This window comes from Globicephala melas, chromosome 8, assembly GCF_963455315.2.
Source record: "Globicephala melas chromosome 8, mGloMel1.2, whole genome shotgun sequence".
NCBI lineage: Eukaryota > Metazoa > Chordata > Mammalia > Artiodactyla > Delphinidae > Globicephala > Globicephala melas.
Genome location: NC_083321.1, coordinates 102,649,871 through 102,676,820, shown reverse-complemented (window position 1 = coordinate 102,676,820; position 26,950 = coordinate 102,649,871). Strand labels below are relative to the sequence as shown.

General features: G+C 46.7%; 1 protein-coding gene across 7 annotated transcripts in view; it reads right to left on the bottom strand.

Annotated features, from left to right (window-relative positions):
* Positions 1 to 1,478: 1,478 nt before the first annotated feature.
* FLI1 (Fli-1 proto-oncogene, ETS transcription factor) overlaps positions 1,479 to 26,950 on the bottom strand; it is a 121,548-nt gene continuing 96,076 nt past the window's right edge. For all 7 annotated transcript variants that reach the window (XM_060304285.2, XM_060304286.2, XM_060304287.2 and 4 more), the window contains 4 exons: positions 8,162 to 8,227; positions 6,447 to 6,506; positions 4,531 to 4,578; positions 1,479 to 3,466 (listed from right to left, as the gene is read on the bottom strand). In XM_060304285.2, the coding sequence (XP_060160268.1) occupies positions 2,937 to 3,466; positions 4,531 to 4,578; positions 6,447 to 6,506; positions 8,162 to 8,227 (704 nt within the window). In that variant the 3' untranslated portion in view covers positions 1,479 to 2,936. The remainder of the gene's footprint in view (positions 3,467 to 4,530; positions 4,579 to 6,446; positions 6,507 to 8,161; positions 8,228 to 26,950) is intronic.

Genomic DNA, 26,950 nt, shown 5'->3' with positions numbered 1-26,950 from the left:
TGTTTATTTTGTGTTTCTTTTATAAGGTAGATAATAATAATGTAACAGTTTTATATATGCTTTATAAATTAATGTGCATACAGTGAGAATATTTGCTTACACTTTTTGGTTCTTTGTTTTTGTTTTGCGGTGCGCGGGCCTCTCACTGTTGTGGCCTCTCCCGCTGCGGAGCACAGGCTCCAGACGCGCAGGCTCAGCGGCCATGGCTCACGGGCCCAGCCGCTCTGCGGCATGTGGGATCTTCCCGGACCGGGGCACAAACCCGTGTCCCCTGCATCGGCAGGCGGACTCCCAACCACTGCACCACCAGGGAAGCCCTGCTTACGTTTTTTAATGGCAGGGTGCAAGTTAAAAAATTTAACTGGGACATGTCTCCTTTCGTTTAGGTAGACAAATTGTCTAGAAGGTACTCACTGTCACCCAGGGAAGATTACAGGGTGATCAATGTTGTGAGTCTAATTTCTCACAACATCAAGGACTTTCCAAACCTCCTTCGTTTTCATTATAAAATAGAGGAAATGAAAATGAGCTAACTAACAGTGAAACGATTTGAGGCCGGTTTCTTCCTTGGGAAGAAAAAAGATCTTAAAAATCCACATGGGCCATAAGCTCCTGGTAAGGACCAGAGGCAGCTGGGCCTTCTGATTCTCTGCTGGAGTATCAGGGGGATGGCCACTTGGGTCTGAGGTGCTCAGTGATGCAAGAGTGAAGTCCAACGGATGAGGTCTATCCTGGATGGACCTGATTGCTTTCTTCTGGTTCTTGGACACAGACTCTCCATGGCCTTGGCTGTCATCCTATAAAACCCTTTTAGGCTGGAGGAAGATTTAAATAATATTAAAAAAAAAATCTCTGCAAACATTAGGCACAACGTGAAGGTTAATTTTAAGTATCCATTTGACGGTGGCCAAGATTAAACAGTATTTCCGGGTATGTAAGTGAGGGTGTTTCTGAATGAGATTAGCATTGAATGTGTGGACTCAGTGAAGTAGACTCCCCTCTCCAACGCCGGCCAGAGCACCTCATCCAATCACAGAGGGTCTGAAATAGAGCAAAGAGCAGAGGAAGGAGGAATTCACCCCTGGCTCCCTGCTTGAGGTGGGACTTTTCCCCTGCCCTTGAACTGGGATTTACACCATCAGCTAGTTTCCCTAGTTGCCTAGAATCACACACCACTGGCTTTCCTGGGTGCCCAGCTTGCAGACCGGGGGACTTCTCAGCCTCTAGAATCACATGAGTCGAGTCCTCATAGTAAATCTCCGTATAAATCCCATTGGTTCTGTTTCTCTGGAGAACCCTGACTAATACAAACAACAATAAAAACCGAATTGATCCTACACTTTCTGCTGTACGTACATGTGAAAAAGTTTTCATGGTGCCAGAAGACGTCAATAGGAAACTTCCCCTGGGAAAACCCTTGGACCTGGTGGGGGCAGGGGAGAGAATGCTGGTTGTAAATAAGAAAACGGTGTCCTCGGTTCTCAGAGAAAAAGGCACAATTTATTTAGTCCAATTATTGTACAACATAGTCTTCATTGACAGTTGTCAGCTTAACACTTAATATAGTTTAAAAAAGTCAATGATTACCTGCAAAATTATATATATTTTAATATCTAAAAAATATATTGCATATATAAGGCAGGAAGATCCCTTGTATGCACAAGGGAAAGTTTGGTTGTTCTTTTCCAAGTTATGATTGTTGCAGTTCGGTTATTTACAAATATCTCCAAAGCAGGAATGGTTTAAAGAGTTTGCCTTGATTTGCTTCTGCTCACTTGTTAAATAACAACACCAGTGGTTCTCTTTCTAGTAAGTCAGTGACTTGAACGTCCCGTGTTCTTTTCCGCAATAAGTCACATTATGCTTTTTTAAAAACCAGCTATAAAAAACATACAAACAGCTCAAATGTACAGATTGACAAAAGATGTACAAATTACATTAAAAAAAAATAACGACTGATTTGATAGTAACATTGTATTTGTGACCGAGGTCAACTCGTTTCTTTACTCTTTTTCACTTTTTAATTATTTATTTTTAATACTGCGAGATATAGGAAAATAACTCTGCATAATTTATACAGTAAGTTGCCTTCTGGTTGGTGGACCCTGGACTGATCTGACAAGCGCACAGCACTTGCGAATCTGTTTGTGTTTAGAAATCCCTAGGACTTTTCAAAGTTCTGGGACCCACTGTCATTATTTAAAAAAAAAAAAAAAGTTATTTAACTCTCTGGCTTTCAGGAATGTCTGCATTTGCATTAACATTTCTTAGTTCATATCTTGACTATTTCCAGAGAGAATGGTCAGCCTAGTGCATATTTACTGCCCACTGAGAAAGATTTTGCAATGCCCGTGGCTTCTTAAATACACACTTGTTCTTTCTCTGAAATTCCAGTTGGGTGAAAACTTCACTAGCCTTACAACTAATGTTCCAGTTTGCTATCCACTGAGTTAGGTCTTCCTAAGATAAGATGATAAGCTTCCTGCCTCTATTTTCACTAAGTCTCAAACCAGAGCATAACTGGTTAAGTCCATGATTCTTTATCCTATGAACCCTTCAAGGTCCAAGATGAGACCCGTGTGTCGATAAGTAACTGTTTTGGTCCTAAAAATATAAATCTACGGTTTCTTTCCCAGAACCATGACACAACTATTCCAGTAATCTAAATATTCAACTCGTAGGCTGACAGGAGACTGAGACTCCCAACTGGCATACTGGCCCATGGAATTATCCATCTCTTTGTTCAAGGTAGAGGAAGCAGGAGTTACCAACGTTAAAAAAAAAAAAAAAAAAAGAATCGTTTTTAAAGAACAGGTACACAAGTTCTATCCAACAAGAGAGAGCATCCAGTTTTGTTTTCTCTTCAAGGCCACGTATGTCCAACAAGAAGTGTGAGGAGGGGGACTTCAGCGAGAAGGCCACCGGTGATGAAGCGTCTAGTAGTAGCTGCCTAAGTGTGAGGGCACGTGGGTGTTTGGGTGGCGGGGGACATTGGGGTTGGGGTAGATGCCACCCGTGGGGGAGGTCCAGTACTGTGACGCTGCTCCGAAGAGGCTAGAGGAAGTGACCGGCATGGAGGACGGGGGGGGAGGGACAAAGTTCACCTTCTGTTGGTGGGTGTGGTAGGAGGGCATGTAGGAGATATCCGAAGGGTACTTGTACATGGACGACTCGGTGGGATGTGGCTGCAGGGCCTGGGCGATGCCGTGGAAGTCAAATTTGTAGGCATACCTCTTGCCGTGCACTTTGGTCATAATGTTCTTATCGTAGTAGTATCGGAGGGCTCGGCTCAGCTTGTCGTAATTCATGTTGGGTTTGCTCTTCCGCTCCCCCCAGCGCCTGGCCACCTCATCGGGGTCCGTCATTTTGAACTCCCCGTTGGTCCCCTCCCAGGTGATGCAGCTGGCGTTGGCACTGTCCGACAGTAACTCCAGAAGGAACTGCCACAGCTGGATCTGCCCGCTCCCTGCAGGCAGCGAGGCAGACAGGAGGAAACAGAGGCTCAGCCTGGGAAGTCAGAACCTAATTTCCTAAGTGCAAGGGTCCTCTCACCCTGGTTAAGAATCCCTCGATTTATTTTTACGGTCAGAGCCCACTGGCCCCTGACGCTGGTGTGATCAGCAAGGTTAGATGGTAAGATAATCTGCCCCGGGCCAGGTGACATTCGCCCAGAACCAGCTGTGTGGTTTTGGGCAAACCACTCCCCACCCTTCTGGGCAAGATGCTGACTCTCTTCCTCTATAAAGGCCTGAATCACTGTCTTCTCTTTACTCAGTGCTGAAGTCCCTCAGGGTCCTGGGGGGAAGGTGTGACAATGCTTTAGGCTGATGGGACCTGGACTGTTCCTTAAGCCCTCGTGCTTGGCTCTTGGCTCTAAGCTCTACAGAGAAGAACTTGGGCAGAGAGGAAACCAGAGGAGAGGGAGCTGGTGCGTTCCCAGCCTTCTGAGCAGGACCGGCCTGGAGACACAGGCAGCAGGAATTCCCTGGGTGCCCGTCTCTCTATTGCAAGGGCCTATTAGCTCACACAGGAGGTGAGTTTCGTTTAGAGCTCGCTTGAGAGTTAGCTTAATCACAGACCCTTAAAATACACTGTCAAGTTTATTTTAGTTGCAACCTCTTTCATGTAGCCAGATAATGCTGCAATACTTTCTAAAGTCAAGACTAAAGCGCGTTTGGAATATGTATTCACTTACGTGAGGAAGGTTGCCGTGAGCTGGCTGGAACTGTTTCCTGGTACCCCACCCCCCATCTTTCCCTACTGAAACTTATCTCAACCTCAGTGCAGATACACAGGGCTAAAATGTTTGTTGTCCAGAAGCATCTCCAGCTAACGGACATTATCACCATCATGACAAGTCCTGTCCTCTCCTGTGTGCACCAGAGAAACAGGGGTCGAACATTTCAAGGAAAGAAGTACATGCTACTCCCAGGTCAGGTGTCTGAACTGAGGACACCTAGGAGGTCCCTGTGACCACACAAAGCTATGGAACATTCTGGAAGACGACCTCTCAGGTCAAAGGAAACTCACCGGGATTGGCTAGGCGACTGCTGGTCGGGCCCAGGATCTGATATGGATCTAAGGAAACAAGAAAGGAAATTTGCTTCACTGTTATTAAAAAGATAGAATCAACAGCATTAACAATGACAATACCCCCAAGGGTTTACACTTTTATTTCAATATCGTAGGAAAGCCTGATTTCAGAAAATTGCACTGCCTTTTTTTGCAGACCTCAAAGATCTTGACCAGTTACCGTCTTTATCCCCGTAATTACAGAAACAACGTGAAATAGTATCATTTTTTCATACTTGGTGTCTAAAATTTGTAGGTAATGCTGTCATTACCTAAAACAGAATAGTAAAACCACTTGGAAGGGAGCTAGCTAATATTCAATCGTCATGAATAAGGTGAAGTATGGCTTATTAAATGGGCTTAAAGAAGTCTAACGATGACTGGACTTCAATAGCTCTAACTATTACTGACAACTTTACACGTCTCTCTTTTTCTGGTGTAGCAGAAACACATGCCCAGAAATCAAGCAGCCTGGGTTCTAGCCCAGCAAAGTTATAAACTAAATAACTCATTGGACAATCTCTGGGTATCGGTTTTCTCATCTGCAAAATGATGGGTTGGGTTCCTGGATTCCCCAGTTCCCTTCTAGAATAACCTTCCCTGATTTTAAGCTTGGAAATGTCAACAGCAACCAGAATTTGGATTTTAGCTATGAAATGATTCTTCTTAATATCTCAGTTTACTTAAAACTTATGTGATTGTTTAGCTATAAAAGAAATCTTGGCAATATTGACTTATGTGAGGTTTATCTTCTTTTTTTCAGGCGAGGGAATCACGGTGGAGACCTGGATCACAACTTGGCCCTGCTATCGTAAGTTTGATACTTTACAATTTTCATAATTATAATTTTAAAAATCGACACGATTTTGGGGGTTTTGCTTACAACCACAAATTAACTTGAAGAGTCCTTAAGCCCTCTTAGTCTACCTCTGTTTATCCACACGGTATGACAACTAAAATATTTGGGGCAGGTAATGTCTAATTTCGTTGTTGTTGGGGATTCTTTAAATCCCCTATGTCAAGTCCTCTTTGTCTGATGTGTGTTTCACAGTCAGCAAATTCTCAGCCTTCCTGAGGAAATGTAGGTCAACTTTCTCTCGCTTATCCTCAGTGGAGATGGAAAACAATGTCTGTCCATCCCAAAGCAGTGGCTTGTTTGGAGCTCACTCTTAGCTCTGTCCCACAGAGAAGACCAAGCTGGGCTTGGAAGGGGCACAACAGCTGTCTTTAGGTACATGAAGGACCTTCACAGAGAATGGGAGGAAGACCTCTCCTGAGGGCAAACTGGAAAGCTTGAATGGAAGATACAGGGAGGGGGACTTTGGCTCACATGGTAGAATTGAGCCTAGCCAGGTAGTGAACTCCCCGTTGCTGTAGGTATTCAAGTGGAGGTGAGGTAATCATAAGACTGAGATGTTACAGGAGGATGTTGTAGACCTAGATGTCTCCAGGTTCCCTTTCCATACTAAGAGTCTCCAATTCCATGGTTTTAACAGTTCCTCTGCCTTAATTAACTAGATCCACCACAGGGAACGTTTGGTCGAGCAACTTGAGAGTCTGGGATGGTAGCTCTAGTTCTCCCGTAAACCAGCCGTGTGGCTTTTTGCAAATCACTTCACCTCTTTGGGCCTCAGTTTCTTTATTTTACAACATGAGGCATTTTAATCGTTAGGCTCCTTTCACCTCTGATATTCCACGAGTCTCTATGTGATTCCAGTGTCAGGTCCCCAATTCACAGATCTATTATAGTGTCAAATATAGGATGCTATGAAAGACACAAATGCCGTATATTGTCTAAATCCTCCTCCGCTGACCATGTGGGACCAAGGGCCACATAGGAAGCAAAGGAGGGTTCGCACATCATGGACAGGTACCTGGTTGGGGCCGCTGTTCAGTATTCTTACTCATTGTTTGTGCTCCTGCAAGGGGGGGACCTGCAGCAAGAAGAGAAATACGGTAAGTGGGGCCATTCTCCACGAGGGGAGGGGAACACCTCGTCCAACGCCCCCCCCGGAAGGAGGACAAATGTGCTTTCTCATTCATTCATTCGCTCACGCTACTCATTTATTCATTCTATTTTATAAATATTTATCCAGAATCTACTCTGTGCCAGCACTGCTCTCGATACTAGAGAACCCAGCACTGAACCAGTGGCTCCTGCTAGAACTTACGTTTTAATGGGGAGACAATGATAAACAGCAGTAAGTATGTAGAAGAGCATGTCTAACGGTATCGGGGCTGCGGATTTCATTTCTAATGAAAATTTAGAAAGGTCCTGAAGGAGAAGGTGACATTTGAGCACAGGTCACCTGCTCCTGCGTTTCCATGTTTGTGAGCTCCCCTCCATGGCAACTCTTAGGTACACCCTTTCCACCCCTGTCGTCGTGTCTCCACGTTAGAGCTGCATTGCTTCTTGCACCGTCTATGGACTCATCTGACTGGCGTGCTCACCACTTCTCTCTCTTCCCACCGACCCATCAAATGCTATCTAGCCAGTTTCATCTCCCTAAAACACTACATCCCACCATCCAAAAACCTTAGTGACTCACTGTCGACTGAAGCATTGAGGTCTATCTTCCTGGCATCTTTGCCCTCCCTTCCTTACCTTTCCAGACTTATTTCCCTTCGTGCATCCTAAACCCCAGGAACCCAAGTCCTCCTGATTGTCAGACATGTCAGCCTTGATGTCTTTCCCTGGCCCCACCTCTCCTGGGAGGCCCAGTCCACCCCACTGCTGCGGGTCCAAATCCTGCCTCTCCTTGCAGAGCCAAATCATATGGCCCCAGGTCCACTTGGTCTTCCTGATACCGCCCAGAGGGAAAGAGTTATATGTGTGCATGACTCCTCTCCCCTGCTTGAGAGATTGGTCCATGTCTGATTCAACACTGTGTACCCCACAGGGCCAAGGGCTGGGGGCAGAGTAAACAGATAAGGCATATTATTAAAAGGGATGGTGGTTATTGCTGGCATTAGTTTTCAGTCCCAACCTCTTTCTTGCAAGAATTCCCTTCACCATCCGTTTCTGTGTTTGATATTTTACTTCCTAGAGATGGCAGGATTGACACATTCTGGGTCGGGACCACATGAGTCAGTCTTTCCCGCTACTCCCTTAATGGAAGATTTGGGGTCCGATTTCAGCACAAATTGATGTGTCAGACCCCTACCATCCCCTCATCAGGTTATCCTCCTTCTCAGCCTTTCATGAAATTGGGGTAGAGATGTTGGTATAACTACATCTTGACAATTAGAAAAGCCAAGCCATAGAGGGTCATTATCGTAACTTAAACGACAGAGTCCGAATCTGATGATTTTTCATTCATACAGACCTTGTCATGAGGGAAAGCTTCCAACTTCAAAAATTCTAAAGCCAAATGCAATGAAACAAAACTCACAGGTCTGAGTGAAAATCCCATCTTTCCAGGACTAGGTATCACTGACAGGTCCTACACTGGCAATTAATTTTGATGGCCATTCAAAAAGCAGGAAAACAAAATGCTCACTCCTCTCCTCCTTTATCTTATGACCCTGTTCTCCACCCCGTCCTCAGAAAAAGGTTTTCTTCCCAAAGAATAAAGTGACGTTTACTTACTTTTGTTGAGACCAGAATTCATGTTATTGCCCCATCCTCCTCTCCTGACTGAGTCATAGGAAGGGTCTAATGGAAAAAACAAATAGAGGTACATCAGCATCTCCTGCTCTTTAGAAAGATTGCGTGAAGATTGTCGTTTAGTGACCTGGAGAATTCTGCAGTAACTTTTCAAGCATCACTAAATTCCAGAAGTGTACTCTTCCCCTGGGACAAAGGGGAATGAATGGAAGGAACATTGACACACTGATTGGGAGCCCAAGTAATGGAAAGAACCCTGAATTTGAAGTCATAGGGCTGGTTCCAAATTCTGTCCTTCCATCATTTGTTGTGAGACCTTGGATGAATCCAGACATCCTTGGGCCTCAATTTTTTAAAATACGGAAATAAAAATTTACATGATTTACCTACCTTACAGGGTTGTGCTGATGTTATCAACGGAATATTTGTGTCCCCTGCGTGAATTCATACACTGATGTCTAATCCCCCCAGTGGAACGGTATTGGGAGGCGGGGGTCTTGGGAGGTAATTAAGTCATGAGGGTGGAGCCTCCACGAATGGGATTAGTGCCCTTACAAGAAGAGGTCACAGAGTTAGCATGTCTGCCTGCTTCCTGCCATAGGAGGGCACAAAAAGAAGTCAGGTGTCTGCAATCCAAAAGGGAGCTCTCACCAGAACCTGACCACGCTGGCACCCTGACCTCAGACTTCCAACCTCCAGCAGTGTGAGAAGTTTGTTTCTTTTGTTTGTAAACCAGCCATCCTATGGTACTTTGTTACAGCAGCCGGAACGGATGAAGACAGGTAATGATCAAATGAGATAGCACGTGTGAAGCATCGTATAAGGCATTCTACAAATATCATCTAAGTTTAGCAAGAAAAAAATGTCTGAAGCTGTATAGCAAAGCCCTTTAAGCAGCTCTGGAGAGATGGGTCACGTCCAGATTAAAGGCTCACGGGCAGACTGTCTCGCAGTGAGGACCCTGGTGGCGGCTCCAACCCCTCACTCCAGCACACTGATGCTGTGGGCACGTCTGGGCTCTCCTCGGCCTCTCATGCTTTTTTGCTGATAGTGAAGAGGGCTGGGTAATGACCACAGAGAAAGGAAAAAAGCCAGAGGTGTGGCTGGAACCAGAAACGAGGGGCTGGAGAGATGCTTCCTGCCTGGAAGTGCAGAGAGGTTTCCAGATCGCCTTGGCGGACACTCCATTGACATGGAACATTTGTGATCCCAACCCCTTTCTTGAAAGAATACACATGCCTCCCTAACCCCGTTCAGAAATTGCTTAACCGACTGGCTGGAAACATCCTCCTTTCCTTTCTCATGGTGTGAGTCCCATTGAGACACGGAGCAGGAATAGCAGAAGAGCTTAAGGATACAGAATGATGACTTTCAAAGTCTTTCCATGGACAACAAAGAAACCATAAAAAACATCTGAACAAATGGAGCACAAACCTCATCAAACAACGGTCAGGCGGGGTGAAACGCAAACCATCCCCCTCCACCCCTTCTGAGCCTCTCAAACGAATTAGAATAAGAACTGCAAAGACGGACCGGCTGGTCCCATGGCTTGTTCTTGTTGTTTCTGGCTAAGAAGAACCAAAAGACAGGAATGATTTCCTTGTGGAAAAATCCACGTGCGGATGCACATTCCTCCTGGCTCTGGAAAAGCCAGTGCAGTTTTAAAATTACAGTCTTTAGCAATTGGCATGAAAAGCAAAACAGAAAGTGAGGGGGATGCAGATGGGAGGAAGGGGAGGGAAGGGGGCAAAAGAGAGACAAAGCTCGGCTCGTTTGAGTCGTCTGTTTTTATTTTTCTTTGACTTTTTTTTTTTCACAATTCCTCCTGCAAATAGATTCTTGTGCTTGCTTAAAAACAAAATAAAACAAAAACAAACAAAGAACCTAAGTTGTTTTCAAGCTGGGGATGCGGTTGTAGATTCTCATGGGTATCTTCTGGGCTGTCTTGCAGGGGTCTGCAGAGTGTGTGCGAGGCTGGGGTATCCTCGAGGAAAGACCGGGTTCTTCCAAGATTTCTCTTTGGTGGAGGGGGATGCTGGTTAGGCCTCCAGCAATTTATCTGGGACTGATTTCTGCCATGTATTGTGTGTTTGGCTATACAGTGGATGTGAACGAATATGACACAAGTCCCCAGTGCTTGCCTTTAAATAGGAGACGATAACAGATTGTGAAGAAATATGGGTGGTGTACCAAAGGAGTGCTGGAGACACTGGGGGTGAAGGAGGGAGAGGCTAGTGTGACTGGGTCTGGGGTGACTTGAGTGAGGCCTCTTTGGGAAGGAGAGAGTGCGCATACCCAGTGGGCATATGGCGGAAGTGAGCAGTGAGATGCTAACGTGTCGGATGCGGGGAACCACGCTTGGGGCTGTGGGACTGCAGTGGGGGGACACGGAAGAGAGGGCCGAGGCCAGGTTCATGGCCAGGTCCATGGCCGCTCAGCCAGCTTAATGGCTCTGGGTTACAGGCCATGGAAGAAACCAGGAGAGGCTTGGGGCAGGTGGCAATACCACGAACCCAGGGTGTGGTGGAGAGTGCAGCTCGTGGTGATGTGTAGGATGGATGGATGGGGTGGGTGCTGGGGGAAGGAGATGAATCTAGCAGGAACGGAACAGAAAGTGGAATAGAAAGTGACAAATTCATGAAAGAGAAAAAGCAAATTGCTAAGTTCCAGGAATTGGTGTGACTTAACGTCTGACTTACTGCACTGATAATATCTCTGACTCAGAGTTTTCTAATCAGCGTTTCTTCTCAATCCTTAGTTTACCGGAGGCTTCCATCCTCTCTTGCATCTTCTCTAAAGCTATGTTATATTCGTTCAGAAAAACCTTTTTTCTTAGTCCAAATTATGGCTTTGGGCTATAGTTATCCTTGACGTCTTGCCAACTTTTCCTCCTATTCTTTTATTCTAGCTCTGGGGGCACTGCAGACAGGCAAAAGTTAGAGAATGCTTGGAAGAATTCCCTCTAACCAACAGAGGGCAGGTGGTGGCTGGATCTTTCTCTGAGCGCCCAATCATGTTGGAAGTTGAGGCTTTATCAGAGAAGTGTCTGACAGCCCCATCTTTCCCGTGATGCCTTGGGGGTTGGGAGGGGAAGCCTGACCGGGAGGACTTTCGAGGTCCCAACCAACCTTAAAGTCCCCTAGTAGGTGAAAAAAGCAAGGGACAGAAACAGAGAGGCCACCAGCCATCAGCCTGAACTGTGTCCTCCTGTGGAGTTAACTGAGCCATAAACAGCAGCGGGCCGTGCCGTGAGCGGGCGTCTTTAGCCGAGGGTCCCGGAGCAGCGTGTAGAATCAGAGCAGCAAAGGCCACCAGGCTCCCTCCCATGTGCTCTTTCATTCCTACCCACTTGCATGGAAAATCCTGCCACTGGCACCTGAGTCTACAAAGGACACCTGGGTCCATTTACTGGGGAGTTTAACAAACGCTCTCTGTGGGCCCTGGGGTTTGTGGGGTCATCTCCTAAATGGAAGATTGACATGAAAGCCAGTGTTTTTGGAGTAAGTCCTACTGCAAAGACATAGCTGAAGATGGAGAAGGCCAGGATCAAGAGCTAAGGTTTGGCATTCTGCCTTAGAGATTGGAAGTACTGGGGCAGCCTTGCAGATTAAATTAGATATCCAAGCAAACAGCTGGCCCAGCGCCCAGCACAGCATCAAACTCGGTAAATATTAGCAAGTAACATTAGTACTGTGTTTGCATCATTAAATACCTTAAAATGTTCAGACCCAGAAACACGTTTGCCAGCCCTACCAAATACACATTAACCCCCCTCTCCTGCTTCTATCCGCCTTACCCTGCTCTACTTCTTATTTTTCCACTTATCACCTAATTTAATCAATAATTAATCCATGATGTTTATTGTCCACATCTCCCACCTGAATGTCAGGTCCATAAGGGTAGGGACCCCTCTTTTGTTCTCTGATAGAACCAAGCACCTAGAACAGTACCCAGCCCAGAATAAGCACCCCCTAAATATTTGTTGAATGAATGAATAACTGGGCCAATTATTTTCTCCTTCTTGCTAAATACACACACTTCCTCTTGTTGTTCACTCTTTTCCTAGCTGGAGAGAATTCAAAGCCTCTACCCCAGCTGCTCCCCACTAAATGAAGTCTTCAGGGCATCCCAGTCTGGGTGATGGGAGATGGATGAGTATAGACTGTTAACCCTGGCTGCTCTCTGAGCAGAATGGACAACAGTCCATGTATGACAGGGCGTAGGCTGAGACCTGTCCCCACAGGAAGCCCAGGGCTACATGCCATTCATTCAGGTGGCCGGCTTTTTGTTTCATATATGTTTTAACAACGTCATTGTTGAAATGAGGGCTTGTTTTCCTCCTAAAAGTCATACAAGTGAGAACTCAGCAGTGCGGTCAGCTCTAGTCCCAGACACACAGACAGAAATATGTCTACAACCAACATGGAAAATCCTGGACCCGGAGCTACCCAACGACTCATATTCCTGCACAAACACTCTTCCTCCCCGGGCCTGACGCCCGACTGTGCCAGAGCTCCCTGACCCTCGCTGCCCGTCAGCACGTGGGTTGCTCTCCAGTGGGGTGTGCCCGGCCACAAGGCAGCCTGAGCATGCCCTGGGCCCCCCCATCCTGAAAAGGGTGCATACTGTCTGCTTTCTGAGAACTGACTTCTCAAAACACACACTTAAGGGAGTGGCCAAGGGCACAGAGGGCAAAAATGTGACCGTTAGAGACCCACAGAGCAGCTGGTCTCAGAACTTCTGGGTGGTGGCAGACGCTTGAGCAGCAGAAAAGTACCCCTATTCTGACCCTCACTTTTTACTTCAATGAAGGTGGTACCCCTGGCTTGATGACGAATCTTACTGTGATGCGTTTTCAGGAGTCCTCCCAGAAGGGCTTTGCCTGGAGCTTATGGTTTCAGGCGGTCCTGAGATCAATTTTTGCCAAAGCAAAGAGAGACCAGAGCCTTATTCTGGGGAATCTGGGCACTGCCAGGCATTGTGGGTAATTCAGCTTCAAGTATATAATAGTCTGAACAGTATCTCCATCATGGGATGCCCGGTGCGGCTGACTTTGACCCTAAGTGGCCTCTTAGATTCCATGAGAGCCTCCCGGGGTGGAGAAGTATGAGCATGGAGATTTTTTTCTGAAAAGTCCTTGTGGGAAGGGGAAAACTTTCTCTGGACGTGACTTTCTCGCAGACGTCCCAGCGTTAACTCAGCTTCTGTGTGAAGCTGTTAAACGGGTCCTAGAAACCTGGCCAAACATCTCCGGAAAGACATCTCTTTCTGCTCGGATGCCGACGGTTCACTGTCTGAAAGCCCAATGTCCCAGGCAACGCGCAGCTCCACACTTTGTCATGCCCTCACCTGGAGGCCAAAGAGGCAGAGACACCAGCACAAAAGCCTCTCTCTTCATCCCGTATGACATGAGACCATGCTCCCGATTACTGGATAGAAAAAGATGGATTTTCTCTGAGACTTCTCTTCGAATTTCTGGTTGGCAGTACCTATAGTCCTGTTCATCCTCGGAAAGGCCGGCTTCTAAATGCAGACCTTTCAGCAGAACGGGCAAGGCCGCCCCTGCTCAGGGCAGAAGCTTCTCTCAGTCCGATCCAGACCTCTTTTCTTGGAAGACTGAGGATGCCAAAGGAGAAAAGCTCTAATAAAGGGGACCCTGAACCCAAAGCCCCAAACTTCCCAAAAAAGAGCCAAGTCCGCCAGGAGGAAGACGCATCGCCCAGACTTTCCCCCATACAGGGAAGCCTGTACATGGGGGCAACATCCTAGCTGCTGGCAGAGGACGAGATGTTCCTCCAAACCCCTCCTCCCTCTGAGGCCCTGGGTTAGAAGAGGCCCAGCCTTTGAGGAGAAGCAGGGCCCCACTGGCCACCAACCCCATTCTGCTTCCCTCTGGGCTCTCCCTCCTGTGGTGCCCACCCGGGACAGCCTGCCCTGCTTCCCGAACCTTCTCAACTCAGGACCGGCCCCTCGTCTGCCACTGTCTCCATACGACCCCTGCCGGCGACCACTACCAGATGTCTGACCGGTTGGCCTGGCCCCCCACCTCCAAAGCTATGCAAAGGCGACTGGCGCCCGGGCTGTGGAAGGTCGTGGAGGGCGAGGACGCCCTAGTGCAGACATCCTTTCTCTCTGGCAGGTCAGTGGTTACGATGTGGCATTTAGAATCAGTCCACCCTGGGTTGGGACCCCAGCTCAGCCATCTACTGTGCCAAACAATCTCTGTCTAAGGGTTCCTCCTTTTGAACCCCAGGTTCTGCTTCTCTAAGTTAGCCTTAAAAACGCATTCCAATATACATTAGGTGCAGACTAATACTGTTTGATTCCACTTATACGAGGTCCCTGGGATAGTCAAATTCATAGAGTCAGAAAGCATACCGGTGGCTGCCAGGGCCCCGGCGGGAGCGGGAACGGGGAGGCCGTGTTTGCTGGGGACAGGGTTTCAGTTTAGGAAGGTGAAGAATTCGGGAGACGGATGATGGCGAGAGCTGCACAGCCATGTGAATGTACTTAGTGCCACTGAACTGTACAGTTAAATATGGTTAAAATAATATGTTTTATATTATGTGACTTTTACCACAATAAAAAAAGGATTAATAACAAATGCTTTAGAGGATTGTTAAGGGGATTAAATAAGCATTCGATAAATGGCAACTTAAAAATATACACAGTATACACGTGGTCTATACCATCTTGTTTGCACCTCTAAGATGCTGACCTTGGTGAACTGAGGTTCAAAAGTCATTAGAGGAGGCCCTGAAAGTGAAGGGAAGCGCAAAAGAGGAAGCATAATTCCTGTGCTCCGAGATCAGTGATTCCCAAATCAGAATAAACGCTGGCTCTCTTTTAGAAGAAGAAATGGATTATCCTGTATCCCAGTTTAGAATCGCCGGCCGGGAAGCTGGCTCTGGCTGGTGCCTGCTGGTATATTACCAGGCTGAGGGTTTACCCGGCATCCTTCCTGCTCCCCTGACGGTCAGCTCCCCCAGCTCCCTGCCCAGCCAGCCCTGGAGCTCCAAGCTGGGTCCTCACCTCCTTTCAACCCTGTCTATAAGGGTAGCTCGGCCTTTACCTCAGGGGCATCTTATGTTCTAAAGAGCAGCAGAGGATCTTGGCTTCCACGGAGATCTCAGGAGGAGGGCAATATCTAGGGAAGGCTTTCCTTAAACTTGGAACGCACAGAAAAAAAACATCCTGGATCAGATTTCCTTTGCTCAAGGATCTTGTCCTGGAATCCAAACAGCCCCTCAGCCTCAGAGCCGGCCCCGCTGTGTGGAGGAGAATAAAACTACTGTTTAAGACATTCCACGTGCAAAGGGAAGAAAGGACACGTGAGAGAAATGCTTGAAGAATGGATGGCTTTCAAGGATGAGAATTTGGAGAGGCCAGTGGCACCCTTGTGGGCACAGCCTCGCCACGGTCTCACGAGGCTCCCCACCAAGCCGGGACCCTCGCTCGAGTTCGTCCCTCCCGTGGGCTCTGTGTCTAAATGACACACGAGTCTAAACGACCTCTTTATTTTGATGAGGCCTCAAAGTGGGATTTGGGGGCCCGCCTTGTGTGGAAAAGCAATTTATACTCAGTTAATTGGGTGTTTGCCCAAACTCCCCTCCATGTTGGGCCATGCAGACGCAACTAAATTGCAGCCTTCCTGGGTCAAATCTGCCTCAGGTTTAAGAGGATTCTGGGTCAGAAGAAGAAAACCTAACAGCTGCCCTAGGTAAGAGGGCTTGAAGGTGAATGAGAAGCAGTCTGTGTTCAGCCCTCTGGGCTCTGCTGAGAGCCCGGATCTGATCCTCTCCCATCCGCGTTCCTCAGCTGGGTCGCCCTCACTCTCTGGCGATACGGGATGGTCTTGCATCTGTTGCATGATTCAGCTTCCGCATCTCTTTCTTCCAGAGTTCTGCAAAGGCTCACCGGTGAAGGTCTCGCGTTTATTGCCCTCATCTTGTCCAGCCTCCTGGTGTAATTCTTTGTGCGCTTATGCCCCTTTCTTGGTAAGCATCTCTGGGAAGACACAGACTGTATCTTATCACCTCGCTTCCTTCTCTTGCCCCCAGGTTCTTCCTCTTCCCAGCACCAGCTATTGGGCTTAGCTAATACCTCACATCCCACTCACATTCATCCATTCAACAACATTTTATTGAATGTCTACAATTGTGCTAGGCCCTGTTCTATGTGCTGAGAATACAATGGTGGCCAGGCATACATCCTTGCTCTGGGAGCTGACATTCAAAACAAATAGTAAACGACATCGTATATAAGAAGGTGGTGAGTGGTATGGAGAAAAAGAAAACAGGTGAAGGGGAGCAGATAGTGCTGGGACAGGGAGGGCCTCGCTGACAACACAATCTGAACAAAGGCTTGACCTATCTAATGTTATGGAAATAAAGCTCTCCACAGTGCCATAATTTTCTTATGAAAAGTGACTGGGTCGCCCAACACTGATTTCAAAGCCCTTCTGGAAAGGCAATCCCTCGTTAGCAGCTCTTTACCTTGTGAGAATTACTTTATGTTGGAAGACGAAAAAATAAGCTAAAAAACTTGACACTATCGTTTTGATGTCTGGGTGAGAGATAGTAAAAGGCGAGATGAGCTTAGTCTATTAAAGAGTTCACCAGTTTTCTGCCTATTTAGAATCAGGGTAATTGCCAATTCTGTTGTCTTAGAATCACACTGACTTAGGAAGGCCATTCAAATGAAGAAACTTAAAATCCCAGCGCTTCCTAGGATTTGTTTCTGACCTGCCTCTGAAGCGTTTTGCAGGAAAGGGCGTTTCTGAGGGGTCAGTGTGGTTGAGAAGAGGACAGGTGAGTTCTCCCTGAAGGAACACTCCATCTTTGTGGCCTGGCAGGTGAGCCCTGGAACACTCCCACCTCTATGTCCTGCACCCACACATCAAAAAGCACAGGAGTTAAAGACAACCATCAACTCCGGGCAGGTGGAATGTGGTCTCACTTATATAATAGAATCTGAGGTTTCTTTTCAGGCTGGAGGGGACTTCAGTCATTATCTAAACCAGACATGCAAATTAGCACAGGCCTGGAGGCCCAAAGCCTGAGAGAAAGCATATGTGGCCATATAAGAATTTTAATAGAAATTGAAAGTATGACTCATAGCAGAAAAACTGCCTTTCTCTCAACTCCTCTAGGATATTGGGCAGGCCAAAGACTTTTGAAGCTCGAAGAGTTTTCATAGTTATACCAAGAACGGTTTTCATTTCTTTGGAAGAGGGGTACCTAAATCTTATCAAGTCTAAGGTCATTTGTGGTGTTATTAAGGGCTCTTAAAGATTTTCATGGGAAGGAATTCCATGATTTCTCTTTATTCCATTCCAAACAGGGAAACAGTTCACTGCCATGGAAAAAGACTCTAGATTGAGGTTCAGAACTCCTTGGTTTCCCCCCCATCTCTGCCAGTTATGAGCTGTGTGAACTGAGGCAAGTGACAATCTCTCTGAATCTGTCAACCTATCCGCAACAGGGGAAAAAACGATTCTCCTAAAATTTAAGAATTTGGAAAAGCAAACAGCCTGTTTAATCCTCACAGGGTTCTTTTGAGAATCAATGAGATCATGCATGTGAAAATGCTTTACACACTCCAAATGTCTTCTAAGATTATAGCTGATTTTCTTTTCCAGAGTTTTATTCCTTGGGAAGAAGTTAATCTTTCTTGTGTCAACCAAGGCTAATTTCTTCTGGTTCTTTGTTTAGGGAAGCAGAAGGATTGAGTAAATATTTAATTAAATTGACAAACTAGATTTTCCTTCCCCAGTGAATCTATCAGCTGTCAATGTTATTTACTGAATATCTACAGGGCTGGAAAAAAGGGATACAGGACAAAACTCACCATTAAAGATGATAAGATAATCTGTAATTAGGTCCATTGATGGCTAGTGACTGAGAGAGGGTCCCGAGAAGAGACTGTAGTCTTTGTGGGTAAGGAAAAAGTATCCTGACGAGGGTGGGACTTGAATTGGGCTTTGAAGGATGTCCTGGATTTTGATAAAGTAATAATCTCGCGTAATTTACCACTTTCTCTTTCGAATGTGCCTAACACACGAATTTGAACTTCATCAGAGGTGTGTTAAACTTTTTATTGATCCTCACATGGGATTGCTTACAGATCTCTGAGGCTGGAGGGGAGAAGCCCACATGGGTTAGTGTTTCTAACCATAGTATTTCTTCCTCAGAGACTTTATCTTCTCTCAAAAGGATATTTCATGAGAAATAATTATTTATTATCTTAGATGTGGGCTTCTCTGAAGAGAGTATGATGTTACATCTATAAAAAGAACTTGGGAAAGGTTTTTATCTTAAGATAACAAATGATGCTATCTATGCCCTGGCTTTTCACTAGAAGATTCCCCAAGTCCCTATACCTCTGTCTGGCAGGAGAAAAGCTTCTCTCTTTCTCTGGGGTGGGGAAGGGGGGGAGGGAGAGGGCAGGGAGAGAGAGGGGAAGAGAGATGGAGAAAAATTTGGTTTACGAGCGTGGGAATAAACAAACTTCTTTTAAATACTTTCAGCAACTACTGACCCTCAAACAACCTCTCTGTAGAATTTCTAAAAATCAGTGTATTTTGCAGAACAAATGCATTTGGAAGATTGTGTGTGGAGGTGGCCACCAGTGGATTACCTAGAGCACTTGTGGACCTTGCCTTTTCTTCCCAAAGTACTCTGGGACCCCCACTCCTCAACACAGCTAACAGCCATCACTTCCAGCTTCTATTACAGACCAAGACCCTGCGGTCATGGAAATGGCGTTACATCAACCAAGGCCAATTTCATTTTGAGTCGGAGCTCTATAATCTGGAATGGGATGAAATGTCTGAGTCAAAGTGAAACCTGGTAGGGACGGGAGGGCTAAAATAATAGTAGTCAAGAGTCTGGAGATGAATTGGAAATGCAAAACCCAAACGGCCCACTCAGTAAGTGTGAAACGCCACTGACAAGTTAGTGGAGCTGTGGTGGCACTCCACCTCACCCACCGAGTGTCCACCGCCGGGACACCCCTCCCTGGCACTGGCGGGTGGAGCAGCTGTCTGGCCGAGTCCAGTTGCAGGGGTGCTCTGGAGGTCAAGTTGGCCCCAAATACCTTTCCCACAGCCTTGCACCTCTTCCCCTCCCGCTCTGAGGTTTACATAAAGCGTTTTTCTTTATTAAGGTGCAACAGGGTTCATGTTTTCACTGTCACCTTCACTGACGTTGCAGAGCACGGTGGCGCCTATCAGATTCTCCGAGGACGCATGTAAGAGCAGTTTTGATAAACATGACGGAAGATGCCCAAGCGGGCAGGAAGGCCAAAGTGGGCACTTCGAAGCAGCCAGGAACAATACCAGGGGCCAGGATGCCTGCTGGCACAGGGAAGAGGAGAGACCCATGGTGCAATGGCAGAAAGGATGCCCATGCAGAGCAACGAAGGCACATTTTGTCTCTGTTAAGTATTCAAGTGAAACTTGGCTCTCGGTGGTGGGGTGATGTGTGGGGCGAGCATTTCATAAGCAGTGGGAGATGCCTACTCTCAGAACACTCAGCTCCAACTTCGCCAACCAAGGGCACCTATGGATGGAGAAGGGGGTGTAGGCTGGGATGCTGGAGCAGCCTGGCTTGTGTCTTTAAAATGGTCCAGGTGATGCTGATCTCCTTGCTTTTCCTGGAGAGCCATGGGTCAATGAAGCTTATTGAGGCAAGGCCTTGCCTACCTCTTGTAATGTGAGGAAATTTCACAACTAGATGTATCGAGCTAATATCCACCACCCTTGTTTTTTTAAGTTACGTTTACTGCAATCCTTATTGATCAACAGAGTGTTACTCAGGATGGCATTTCCTTTTCTAAATCTCTTCTTTCTTTCTTTGATTTTTAAAAATGTAATACTAAATACACAAAATGTATAATGTTGTGTAAATTATAAAGCACAATAAAGAAAAGGACATCTGTGAAGCCACCTAATATGCTTCTTGAAATGCAAGAACCGAGTACCCTGAGTGAGGGTCCTGATTTGGGGACCATAGCAGAAATCAGTGAATCTCACCATATCCTCTTAACAACTAGATGACATCAGCTTCCTGGAAGAAATGGGCCGTTCCATGTTGTGCTGGATGGAAGAGGGAGATGCAGTTGGGGGCCTGGCACTGCCTGGGTGGGGAGTGGGCTGCGGTAACAGGCTCTGTGCTGCCTTCTGATTCCTACTAGCGTTGCCATTTGAGCTTAACGCATCTGTGCCCCAGTTTTCTTATATGCAAGATGGGAATAATAATCGTACCAACTACATAAGGTGGTTAGGATGTGTAAAAATGAAGTGAATAGAAAAGTTTTTGGCACAGAATAAACCCTCAATCAATGGCAGTTGTTATCGTTATGGGGCGGGGGGGGGGGTGATAAGAAAGGTGAGGAAAGGAGGGTTGAATGAGCAGGAGTTAACCTTTCCTGCAATATGACTTTCCCTTGTCCTGGTCCTGTCCTTGGCCTCTTTCTCAGTGGCACCCGTAGCAAGAGGACCCAAATCTGAAGGGCCTCCAAGGGGAGTGTAAGCTGATAAAAAATGGGGCAAAAGGGGGTGATGTGGAACGATCACCTTGTTACTGAAATCTGCTCTCGGCAAGCTCTTCCCTCTACTTCTGGGTGGGACCAATCACAGCCTGGGAGGAATCACGTTGGGGTCAAATGAAGGGGAAATTGTGGCAGAAAGGGAAAGGCAAGTCCTGAGCCCATCTTTGCAGTGGACGAGGCCAAAACATCACTCTTGGATTTAGAAACATCATGAAGGGTGAATTTTACAGTAAGTCCTTGGGGAGTAGTTTAAGGCAATTTGTCTATAATTTCCATCCATCCATCCATCCAACCATCCATCCATCATCCATCCATCACCCACCCATCCATCCAACCATCCATCCATCCATCCATCCATCCACCCATCCATCCATCCATCCATACATACACACATGGCCTTTTCTAAGGCACTGTCCCTGCCTCCAAGATGCATCAGGTCTTGCAAGACCAAAGGCTGTTGGCTATACTCTGTCGGATGCTTCACTGGGAAGACAGTGGGTACAAGCAAAGCGCCGTGGGGCAAGGGTGGTTGAGGAGACATCGTCTGACCTGGGCCACCAAGAGTGAGTGTGGCTCATAGGGTGTGGATTGGGGTGGGAGCGAGACAGCCGAGGATGGTATGTCAGGCAATGGGAGAACTGGAAACATTCAAAGTTCTGTTTGAAATGGTCTAGACAGGAATCCATTCACATTTGAAGGACACATTTTTTTGGTCGGGACCTAAATGGGTAAAAACTGTGCTGCTGGCCAAGCTGTCACTCCACCCAGACCTCGAAGTGACCCAGGCCGCGCTGGACGGTACCTCTGTCCATCCTGCTTGGCGGGACCTGGACAGCCTGCAAACTTGCACACTCCGGAAAGGGCGGGTTTTGCCTCACCATCCCTCATGAGGTTGCGGCAGTCAACGGATGTGAGTGGCTGGAGAAAGGAGAGCAGTGCCTGCTTTACTCCAGGGGGTCACCCAGTTGTGCCTGCCTGTCTCAAACCCTGGGGGCTCACGGCTGACACCCACCTACCTTGGAATTCCTTCCCCGAGATGAGAGAGACCTTGGAATTCCCTCCCCGAGATGAGAGAGACCTATGGTGGTAGATTTCTTTAAAACTTATCAATTAATCGATCAAACACAGAAACTGAGGGGAACGATCATCGGAAGATATATTTATACATATTTCAAAAAAAAACTTCGAAGGAATAAAACGTACACAATTTGAATTCAAATTGTGTACGTTTTATTCCTTCGAAGATTTTTCTGAGATGGAAGAGCTCCTTCAAATAAGGGGAGTCGTGCCGTAACTGGGACTAAACAAAATGCCCCAGCGAAATCCCTCTACCTGCCTCTAACGTGCAACACGGAAAGCCGTTTGCATCGTTATCCTGGAACAAATTTACACTTGTCTTAGGAAACAGGCTAAGTGTTTCCAATAATTTAGAGAGAGTGTGTTCTAGTCGCTGTGGAACCCACACATGCGGTAACAGCGCACACAGCACACCCACGGAACAAAATAACAGTTCTTTTACTCAGAGAAAGGAAGGATAATGGTTACTTAGAAAGTGTCCCAGACAAGCTGTCAAATTGAATTCAGAGAGCTGGAGTCTGACTCCAGGACAGGGCTGGCTGGCTCAGCTCCCTCGGGATTGGGGTTTCCTGCCTGCTACAGCTTACAGACAAAGATTCTTTGTTTCCAGCACTCTCTCTCTCTTTCTCTCTCTCTTTCTCGCTCTCTCAATCTCTCTCTGGTGAAAACACACACACACACACACACACACACACACACACACAACATGTAGCTCTCCAAAGAGGGTCAGATTGAAAGCAGACAAAACATTAAGTCTGGAATTTCAAAGGAAAACAATTAAAAAAAAATAAAACGGAGAGAGCAAGCTACTGTCTGTTCTATAATCATAAATCTTGCCTTTGGACACAGAAACAGCACACACTCACACACACACACACACACACACACACTCAGCAATCATCCCTGCTTTTGCTAAAAATGGATTAGGGGTAGTTCATCATAAAGGAAAAACATATAATGACAAAGTTCTTAACAGGCTCTCCTGGGAGGCCTGAATACCCTCAAATTTTAAGTGCACATTAGCGGACACAGACAGAGCCCGTGGAGCCACATAACCTGCTCCATGAGAGATGTTATTTACTCCCTAAAAATAACAGGCGATTACCTCACAGCATTACAGGCCTTTCCTCAGGCACACGTGTTCCAGACCAACCCGCACTGGCCATCCCGCACAGGGCAATACGCACGCGGCCCAAGGCCCCGCCCAACACACGCTCACCCCCTGAGACCCTGACTCAGGCTGCTGCCTCGAGTCCACCCCCCATGCTGGGCCCCCAACCTGCTACCCTTGTTCACTGCCACACACACAGGGCACAGGAATCCACATTCTGCACGCATCTACATTTTCTCCATCCAAGCAAAACTTCTCGGGGCATCTTTTAAATCATGGAAAAATTTGGAGATGTAGGAAAGCAGAGAGAAAAGTCTGCTGCACCCCGAAGGGCCCTTCGGCTTTAACAAGCATGAACTCACGGTCAACCTGACTTCAGCTCTCCCCCCACCCATGCCCCCTCCCTGCCCTGACTATTTTGAAGCAAATCCCTGGCTCCTTTGCTGAGCTTCCTGTCACACAGGGACACTATACCCGTCTTTCGGTTTCGTCTAAACCACTAAGAGTCCCACCCAAGGCTCCCCCATCATGCTCGCGTCACACACCCAGGCCCTGGTGTTCCCAGGGGGCACACTCAGGTATACCCACGGGAGCCCACCTGGTCCCGTCCCCCAAACCCAGCCCGAGCACACGCAGCCCCCGCACAGGATAGATCCAGACATGCTGGGTCTTTGATGCCCACCTTCCCTTCATTCGATACCCATTTCCAGCACGACCGTGCTGGGTCCTTCCAGAGGCCTCCCATCTTTCACTACGACCTCCATCATTAAATCATCAAGGACACCCCACAGGCGCTGAAAATGCAGGGGAAAGTGCCGAGAGGTGGTGCTGTAGCAGCCGTAGTCAATACGCAGCACTGACTTATAGGCCCATCTGTATCTCTGACTACATCCTCTTGAGGGGAGCTGGCTGGGTACCACGTTTCCGAAGCTCAGCCTAGCGTCCCATACATGGTAGGTTCTTAATAAATGAAGAGATGCGTGAACGGGGTGGAGGAGGGCACGAGTCCTGACTAAGGTCCTGAGAGAAGCCCTTCCCTTCCTGTGTGGTCTTGGGGGAACCCACACCTTCCCTGGCCTCCTATCGCCTCTGTTCCATGAAAGGTTTGGAGTGGATGGTCCACTTTAACATTTAATGATTTTTCATCCCTTCATTTCTCTTAGGGAACTTCTTGTAGGTCACATGCATTTTGATTATATGCAGTTTCATATTATTCCTTAATCGTTCCATATGTGAATCTCCCGAATAAGATTTTAAACAACTTGGCCATCTCATCTACGGTGTTACCACGCCATCTGATATGGTGTCTTTCATAACCCTGGGTGTAGTGTCAGCATGTGGTAAACCCTCAAGAACATTCTAATGATTTTGTGATAAAATCCTAATTACTGCTGTAATCCATGGAGCAAGCATACTGTGTACTTACTGGTGCATCAGATGCCCTGGTAAGTGATTTCTAAGTATAATAGCCCTCTTGAAGGGGCACTAAGATTGCCTTCATTCTATACGTGAGGAAACTGCGGCAGAAAAAAGTAAGTGACTTGACCAAAGTCACACAGCCTGTTTGAGTCCAGAGCCTGGGTTTTGAACCAATATGCTCTAAGGCTGAGATATGAGATAAATACCTGCCTTGGGGAAATGGAGAGCATTAACTAAAGAAGGTTTAAGATGTTTGTTAGATGCTTGATGCAAACTATTATATAGAGAATGGATAAACCACCAGGTCCTACTGTATAGCCCAGGGAACTATATTCAATATCCTGTGATGAACCATAATGGAAAAGAAGATGAAAAAGAATGTATATACATGTATAACCGAGTCACTTCGCTGTGAAGCAGAAATGAACACAACACTGTAAATCAATTATACTTCAATAAGATAAATTTTTTAAAAAGATGTCAGATGCTTGAATGAAATATGTTGAGATGATGAGGTGAGAAGCAGCCTGGAGGGAGGAGTGAACAGCAAGACCTACGTTGGAGCCCTGCTCTATCCTAAGACCTGGGTGACTTCAAACGGACCCTGTTATCTCTGTGCCTTGTTTCCATTATCTACAGAACGGGGATAATAATAATATCAGCCCTGCCAGCTCACGGGGATGGTGAGGGGTGCAAACGACGTAATAGATGTACAAATGCTTGGCAGACAGTGAAGGGCTGCAGAACCGTGGTCCCGGCTATGGGCACAGGTCCTGCCATCTGGAAATCTCCTTGAGAGAAGCAGGGCTCTCATTAGCATAATCTTCAGCGCCGGTTAGGCATTTCACTCTGAAGGACATGGAAAGGTGGTTTCTCCCCCTGTCTCTCCCACACTCAGCGTGCAAGAAGACAGACTTTTTATCCATTAGCCCAGGTGACTGCAGGCCAGGGCTGTACCCCCGGCCGCAGATGACCTGCGTGGGTTTGCATTTCACAGCGGGTCCTGAAAGGCTTCCCGGGCGGGGGCTAGAGGCTCAGCCTCCACGGGCCGCTTTATGAGTTCCAGGAGTTAATAAACAAGGAGCTCAGTATCCTCTGACTTTTGGAGACTCAGAGGTATTTAAACAGATCCAGCACAAGGAGCTAAGGAAATGAGGGTTTAGGATGCAAAGCAGCTCTGAAGCAGAGCGCTGCTGCCCGTCCAGGGGATGCGCTGGCAGGGCCCAGAGCAAGGCTGCCCGGAAACACGGTGGAGCTCTGACCTGCATCCCAGGCGGACACACTCATCCCTGGGCATGGAGGTCGGAGCTCGAGGTTTAGAGAATCCTCAGTCCGGGCCCCGGGACTCCCACGTATTGGGTTGGCCAAAAAGTTCGTTCAGTTTTAAGCAAAAATAAGACACATCTTTCATTTTCACCAAGAACTTTATTGAACAATGTATTCATTAACAGAACGAACTTTTTGGCCAACCCAATACTTGGAATGGCCATTTAACTTCTAGAACCCCAGTGCTCTCCGGATAAGATCAGGTAACCAACACCAATCCCAATGACTACTTAGATACACACGATGAGAACATATAAGAATGGGATTTCTGAGAGCTGAAGGGATGGACTCATGTAAAGCTGTTGGAATCAATATCAATAAAAATTATAACCTCATCAATGACAAGGATGAAAAAGAACTAATAATCCAGTGGTCAGTTCAACCTGCTCTTCCATTAGTATAACATGAGGTCCTGCTCTGTCTTTTCTAGGTCAGTTTGGGGCCAGGAAAGATAAAGATCAACCTCCCAGTGTGTCTCCAAGACAACCTGGGTGGCTCTGAGACGGGTCTCCCTTTCCTCTTTCTGGTTCCTGTCTGCCGTGTAGGTCAGCACTGCTCAATCTTGGCTGCAGGTTTAAGAGTAACGGGGAGAGCTTGAAACAATTCCCAATGCCCAGCTGTCACTCCTAGAGATTCTGAATCAGTTGGTTGTGTCTGGGACCTTGGCATCAGTATTTTAAAACATTTTTTATTTTTACTTCTGTTGTATTTTTTTCAGATATATATATATATACTTTCCCCCCCTGTATTATACAGTAAATCCTTGTTGCTATTTTATACATAGTGGTGTGTATCTGTTAATCCCATACTCCTAATTTATCCCTTCCCCCAACCCTTTCCCCTTTGGTGACCATAAGTTTGTTTTCTATGTCTGAATCTGTTTCTGTTTTGTAAATAGATTCATTTGTATTACTTTTTAGATTCTACATGTAAGTGGTATCATATAATATTTGCCTTTCTTTGACTGATTTACCTCACTTAGCTTGATAATCTCTAGGTCCATCCATGTTGCTTCAAATGACATTATTTCATTCTTTTTTATGGCTGAGTAATATTCCATTGTACGTATGTACCACATCTTCTTCATCCATTCATCTGTTGATGGACCCCTGGGGTGCTTCCCTGTCTTGGCTACTATAGCTAGTGCTGCTATGAACATTGGGGTGCATGTATCTTTTCAAATTAGCATTTTTGTCTTTACTGGATATATGCCCGGGAATGGGTTGCTGGATCATATGGTAACTCTATTTTTAGTTTTTTAAGGAATCTCCATCCTGTTTTCCACA